The sequence below is a fragment of the Hippocampus comes genome, unplaced genomic scaffold (genome assembly GCF_001891065.2).
Source record: "Hippocampus comes isolate QL1 unplaced genomic scaffold, H_comes_QL1_v1.1 scaffold96, whole genome shotgun sequence".
NCBI classification, from domain to species: domain Eukaryota; kingdom Metazoa; phylum Chordata; class Actinopteri; order Syngnathiformes; family Syngnathidae; genus Hippocampus; species Hippocampus comes.
In genome coordinates, this window is record NW_017806074.1 from 98133 (window position 1) to 105494 (window position 7362).

The following is a 7362-nucleotide window of genomic DNA, read 5'->3' on the forward strand; positions in this document are numbered from 1 at the left end:
TTTAAAATGGTTCTTAACTCCTCTTCTGATATGTTTCAGTGATTTCAGAGGGGATGTGAAAAGGGGAATTGTACAAATGAAAAGGATATTTTTGTTTTCATGTTTAGTATTTATTTTGGTAAAATGAGTATTTTGTTTTGTTTTTGTTAAATTAAGGGGAAAAAAAGACAACTACTGTTTAACAAAGTTAAAGTAAAAATGTATTATTTCCCTAAAAGGGCTATTTCTATTATTAAGCAGGCACAACTTAACAAAATAAGAGTTCCTGTGCCTCAACACAATACCTCTCATTATTTGCTGTGTACTGGCAAAGTGAATAATTATTTTCATGCACCCCATTATTGGTTGGTTGTGAGGAGTGTTGATTTGTATAAGCTTGGCTTGACCATACTAAATGGGCATATAGCCCTGCTCCCCATCACCGCCGTGCATGGGACCGGACCTTGGTCTTATTAAAAAAAAAAAAAAAGTGGACCGACAGCATTTCTAGTTGAGGACCACTGGTGTATGTTATCACCACAGCAGGAGTGTCACAGAAGATTGACGGTCCATGAAATATCAGTCGGACCATGACAGAAAAAAGGTTGGGGACCTCTTCATCAAGGAATAAGCAGTTCCTGCCACTTCAATCCCAGAATCACATTGGCTCCAAAGAGGACGTAACCTCGCCCATGTGGGAGGACCTCCAGGGAGCGACGCAAAGGGAATGTGAGAGTTCCATTACATTCTAACCACACTCAGAGCCTTTCCAGTTTGTATGAAGTACGTTTTCTCTTGCAGGTTTTCTTTTTGATTTTATGACGTTTGTTTGTATGATTCTATATAGTGTTTTTGTCCTGTGAGGATTCTCTCTTCTCCCTGTTTTTTTCCCATGTTCCCCCTTGGACTTTAAGTGAGTTTCAGTTTGGATTGTTTCTGGAGTGGAGTCTTATTTATTGCATTTCAGGCAGTCTGAAATTGTGCAGATTTCATGCTGAGTATATTTGGGGTTTTGTTTCCGACTATGTGTTCTTTTCTGAAAGCACAGAATCCGATGGAAAATTCCACGATGATCACTTTACAAAATGTACAGAGTAATATAGTCTGTATGTGTATTTCGATCTGCTATGCCACACATTTGAACATCTTCCTCCTGCAGGATATTGCTGAGATATTTATTACAGAAATATTACTCTTACTGTAGTTCAGATTTTTAATTGGTGGATGCCAAACTTGACAAGAAATTATTTTCACCAAACTGAAATATTTTTTTCTCATTAAATTGCAACTTTAATGTACAACATAAATCCTACTATTCAAATAATACGCTTAAAAAGGCAAAAATGTTTTAGGAAGTTAAAAATCTGAGAAAAACCTTTTGAAAAAAAATAGATAAATAAATAGATGTATACATTAATAACTCTCCTTCAATTACATCTTTCTATCTTTTTTTCCGGTGAGGTCCGTTCACGTTTTCAACCTGGTTTTGAAAATCACACAATGTTCCTGGTCCCATCACGACAAACGTAGGACAGCATCATGTCTACCATGTTCTTGACAATGGCCCGAGGAGGGTGGAGGTGGTGAGGTTCATGGTGCGCCACGCACATCTGCCAGGCGTCCACCAACATAACGTCAAGACCCTTGAACATGGCGCGCAGTACGATGTCGAGCTGCAGCGAAAACCAGTCGCTGTTGTATAGGCTGACGTCGCGTTGCAGGGCCTGAGGGTTGGCCGTGCGGACCACCACCATCGTGCCCGGCGCCCGCTCCAGGAGTCGCACCACCGCCTTGCGGATATGCCGAAGGCGGCGTATGTACACCTCCACGGGGAAGGTGCTGAAGTGAGACCAGATGCTGAGCGCCACCACCGTGTTTGGACCGCCGGAGAGGCCGTCCAGCTCGTTGGCGATGTAGCGCAACTCGCTGGTCATGACGGTGGAGAAGCGGATGGGTGGGCCGTGGCAGCGGTACCTTAGCAGAATGTTGTGGGTGCTGTCCACCGCCATTAAGGGCCCCACCTTTTTGGGACTCTGAAGGTTGAATTCCTTCATCTCTGCAGAGGAAACAATTGGTCAGTAGCAATTGGGTAGTTATGTACCTTTCGCAAGAACACATTGACGTGGCACGGACGGTACGGAATGACTGCAGTATTGTCGGAAAAAAAAATAAAAAATACTGGAAAAAAAATCCAATGGCGTGTAACATTAAGTTTCCGGAACATTAAGGATAAATTCACTTAGGTTGCGTGGGGCGCTGGTGCGTATCCCAGCCGTCTTCGGGCAGTTGGTGGGGGGGGACACCCTGAACGGGTTGCCAGCCAATCGCAGGGCACACAGAGACGAACGATCATCCACACTCGCACTCACACCTAGGGACAATTTAGAGCACAGGTGTCAAAGTCAAGGCCCGGGGGGCCAGATCTGGCCCGCCACATCATTTTGTGTAGCCCGCGAAAGAAATTTGAGCACGTCAACTTCCATGATGCTTGCTGAAGTCTGAATCTGTCACGGTTCGGTTTCTGGTCTGACCAGCAGGTGGCATGTGCGGTCTTCTGTGCACACTTGCTGCCAATCCAGTCATTATGGGACTATGTATTTAAGGACTCTGCTTCAGTTCACCTGTGTCGGAGTATTGTTTATTGCCTTGCTGTTTCCATGCTCTCAGACCGCTTTTGCTATAGACATCGTCGTGTTCACGCTTTTGATACTCTCGGTAACATTGTTCTTGTAAGTATGGCTTTGTTTTGTGAATTGGCTTTTTCTTGCGTGTAATTGATACATTGTTTTTCGTTTGTATTCTCGAGACTAGTTTTCCTCACTTGCCTTTTTGTGCAAGCGCTTTTTGTTATTCGCTTTTTTGTTTTGTTCTTCGTGGTCTTTGTTTGGACCAGCGCTTTATGTTCTACTTTGTTCGGTGCGAATTTTTGTATTAAACATTTTTGTAACGGAGACCTTGTTGAAGTCTACACTTTTGGGATTCAAACTTAATTCGGCTTGTCCGAAACCTGACAGAATCAAAATTTCAAATTGTCATATACTATACAATGTAAGAATTACAATGTTTGAACAATATATTATTCTCGATGGTGCCATCTATTTGTTGTTCGCTGTATGTAATCTGTGGATTTGGTGAAACATTGATATGGTTTCACAAATTTCACAGTCATAACGGCCCTCCAAGGGAATTTGAAAGTACAATGTGGCCTGCGACAAAAATGAGTTTGACACCCCTGATTCAGAGCGTTCAATGAGCCTACCATGCATGTTTTGGGAATGTGGGAGGAAACTGGAGTACCCGAAGAAAACCCACGCAGGCCCAGGGAGCACATGCGAACTCTACACAAGGAGGCCGGAGCTGCAATTGCACCTGGTACCTCTGCACTGTGAGGTCGACATGCTAATCACTGGACCGCCGTCACTTAGGTAATTAAATACAAAATACATAATTCTCAAATGTGACACAAGTATCTATCCTGTAGAGTTCGAATCCTTTTTCCTTCTCTGTCCACCATCTAAACCAAACGGCCGCAACGCTATGAGACAGAAGCGCTCACCTGGAAGCACAGTGAGGAGGTATTCGAACCACTGGCGGACGGTGGAGTCGCCGTACAAGTAGACCACCTTGTTGGTCAAGCACTGAGTGATGGCAGACGCTTCATCAAACTGGCGCATGGTGACACCAACCAATGGCCTCCACGAGTCCTGGTAGTAGTAACCGGATGTTGCCAGCGTCACGAGATCCGATTTTTGACTGGCACTTTCTTCGGTGACGGCAGATACAATGACGTGACTAAATAGCCATTCCCGAAAAAGTGAATTATTAGTCGAAAGCTCCGCAGTACCTTTCCTGGAAGGCAGCACGGTGATGGTGTCCGTTGTGGAAGCGTGGATGGGAACTTTGACGTTCACCTCGCTGATGTAAAAAAAAGAGTTAATTTCAAAAGTTGCAACAGGAATAGGAACAATGAGACACTATGTGGATCAAGAGTTCTGCTCAGACAATTTTATGGGTGATCATTTACAACGGGACCAACCACATCCTTAACTCATTCACTCCCAAAGACGTTTTCAAATGTTTTTTCAGACTTGGTCCAGAATTGGCTGGTACTGAATGAGTTAATAATCTCAATCCTGTCCTTCTACGACACTAGAAAGTACCCCAAATGGGGCTTTATGGGCTGGGACAACATTTTTGAATCGATTGGTAGCACCACACCATACTGACCATTTACGTACATCGCCCTTCAGCTTCTCACGCATCTGTGATGTAAGCGCATTTCACCACGTTAACACGCATGCATTCAGCCCAGCGAAACTGCGGATTTGAAAAGGACAATTCTATTTGTGTTTTATCATATCAAGAACTTCTCAATGAAGTTGCACTGACATCAAACTCAATTTAGCCACCATTTTGAGAGTGAAAATTCTCACTTGTTTCCTTCTCCGCCTGCGGGAAGTACCCAAACCATGAATTGGGGTCCAAAGCTTGTTCATTTTCCAAGCAGAACATCAGATTGGGATAAAAACAATTTGAGGGTTGAATTTTCAAAATCCCTAAAGGTGATTTTGGTCTCAACAGCTTGTTTCCTTTGAAATACCTTTTGAGCAGCTCTTGTCAATCAATCAATTTGAGTTTATAGTACAAACCTCTGGAAGAGCAAAGCTTCCTTGTTGGTGATGATGTTTTTGAGGTAGCCTCCCTTGGCATGGTTGATTCTGACATCGCAGCTGAGCATTTTGGGCTTGTAACAATACCACGGCTCACCGGAGTAAGGGTCCGTGTAGTTGCAAAGCTGCCCCTGGTCCTGCGGCAGGCACATGTTGCACACTGTGGTCTCGGAAAGAAAGCCCAGGCGAAAGAGGCTGACGAAGAACACCCGATCGGGTCGTTTCTCCCTCAGCCTCTGCAACACGGCGACGGCCTCGCTCGAGTGCACCATCATGATCTCGACTTGAACCGAGCCCTCCCACAGCAGCGGGAACCGAGCGGAATAAAGTCCATTCTTGTGGTCCACCACCTGGCCGGCAACACCCGCCCTATATTTTGGGGAGTGTAACCGAGCCAGCAGAAAATCGCCACCGTACCGTTTGGGTCGGCCCTTGAAGTCATGCAGGTGGACCAGCACTTGCAGCTGGTCGCCGACATACCAACGCTCATTGTTTTGGGAGGGGACGATTGTAAACAGGCTGTGGGCCGGGTCACTTGTCTGACAGAGGGTGGGTAGTGTGGAACCAGAGGGCAGTTGGGGCCAGGCAATGAGGTCCAACAGGTCCTGCTCCTCCAACTCTTCTATGGATGATGGTGGCTGGCCCAGATGTGAACAGAAGCTGTGGTTGCGGTGAAACGTTGGCAACCTTCTCCAGCTGATTGACTGGATCCTGCTCTGGAACTTGTACAGCGCCGACATTGTGTGATACTTCCAGTTCTGAAGAGATGACATTTTGAACAACAGTGTGAATCACGGCCGGGATTTGCAACCATCGTGCCGGGGCACACAAGCGTGCAGTGAGAGATCAGCAGGTGTGTCGTGGGAAATTGGGGATGCATTGGATTCATGGTGGGTTTTTATTTTATTTTTTGCGTTTTTTTTTTTTTTTTTTTTTTTGGAAACAGTATCTCATGTTTCAAGGATAGTTTTAACAGTTATTGGAGAGGACTGCAAATCATGTTTTCATTGGGGTAGTTTAGCTACACACGTCTAAACAGTAGATAAAGGAGAACATAAAGAATCTCCTGAAGTCATTCAGTGAACTTAAATTTTTTTTAGCAGACAGTGATAATAAACAGTAGAATAAATAACAATGCTGAGCAATATATATATTTTTTTTTTTGCTGTAATGCATTATTTATAAAATCACAGTATTTGTTCCAATCTTAGCGATGCAACTGTATAATACATTTTAACCTCAGAGTTAATGATGTTCTCCCTGGATGTTATTGCTTTGTCCGACCGATGGAACGTTTGAAATCATTCATTTACATTGCGTTCATTCAACTTGCGTTATTCCTCTTGCTAAGACTTTTTTTAAGACCTGGCTTCCTTCACCATCACCGGCTGACATTTCTAATCACAACGTCACTGCTTTTTAAAAAGAAATGTCTCTATGACCACCTGTCGTAGAGACAGCATCCACTACCATGAAGTTCTTAAATATGCACTGTTTCAATTTCAGTGAGCTCAATAATTTGACATATCAGTGGAGAAATAATGAGACCTTGATAATTGTTCTTGAATAGTTCATCTTCATGGATGAGAAGGATGATTATATTTTAGCATTTAAAATACCATTTGAGTTAAAGACTGTTTACATACGAGCTTACTAACCATGAGAGACAATTTAAAAAATGGTTTTGGTCATTACCAATGCTAGGGAAACTGCGAAATTAAACACAGATTGGGTGGTTCTCCATTCTAATGCATTTGTCCAGCACTGCAGATAGCAATTGTTATGACAGCACTTATGATTGGTCATCGGTGCCTTTCACTGCTGCTTGCAGTTTTAAACATATGTATTTGTTGGAGTACGGGTATATTGTTCAGGTGACAGTATAGCGTGCAAGAAAATATTTAACTTCTCTCACCTCCCCATTGGTGATGTTTTGCAGCAAGAAGATGAGACCAAACAGGGTGATAATGATGAGGCCATATTTCAAAACATTTCCGGACTGCATGACTGCTTTGGTTGAGTTAATCCACTGTCTCTGGAGATGATGTCATCACACCACCTTGAACACACACATGGGAGAGAAAACAAAACGAAAATCTAATGTTGTCCCTCTGAAACGAATTGGCTCCACAGATCCATCCATAATTCTCCAGTAAACAAGAAGTAACCTGGTGACGAAGGAACATACTACATATGGCACAATATGAATGAAACAATATGGTACTGACTAAGTAAATGAGGCAGCACCAACCTGAAGAATAAGAATTTAGCTGCTACACGAGGGAAATTCCAAAACTCCATATTAAATACACAAGTGAACTACATAGAGTAGTCGATTGGTGAGCACATCCGCCTCACAGTGCAGAGGTCGGGGTTCGATTTGTATGTTCTCCCTAAACCTGCGGGTTTTCTCCGGGTACTCCGATTTCCTCCCAAATTCCCAAAACATGCATGGTTGGTTCATGGAACACTCTAAATTGTCTCCGGGTGTGATTATGAGTGTGACTGGTTGTTTGTCTATGTGTGCCCTATGATTGACTGGCAGCCAGTACAGGGTGTGCCTCGCCTACTCCCCCTAAGACAGGCCCCAGCACGCCCGTGACCATGGTGAGGTTCAGGAATTCAAATTATGGATGGATGGATGAATAGTTCTGTGAATAAATGAATGAAATCTCTCTCTCTCTCTCTCTCTCTCTCTCTCTCTCTCTATATA

The 7362-nt window shown here is 43.7% G+C and overlaps 1 protein-coding gene across 1 annotated transcript; it reads right to left on the reverse strand.

Moving 5' to 3' along the window:
- Positions 1 to 1246: 1246 nt before the first annotated feature.
- On the reverse strand, positions 1247 to 6708 carry LOC109530567 (NXPE family member 3). The gene is made up of 5 exons (XM_019894403.1): positions 6565 to 6708; positions 4629 to 5407; positions 3824 to 3894; positions 3536 to 3742; positions 1247 to 2035 (listed from the first exon to the last, which is right to left on the reverse strand). The coding sequence occupies exons 1-5, from the start codon at positions 6652 to 6654 to the stop codon at positions 1473 to 1475; spliced, it is 1710 nt and encodes a 569-aa protein (XP_019749962.1). The 5' UTR covers positions 6655 to 6708; the 3' UTR covers positions 1247 to 1472.
- Between the last annotated feature and the right edge of the window lie 654 nt (positions 6709 to 7362).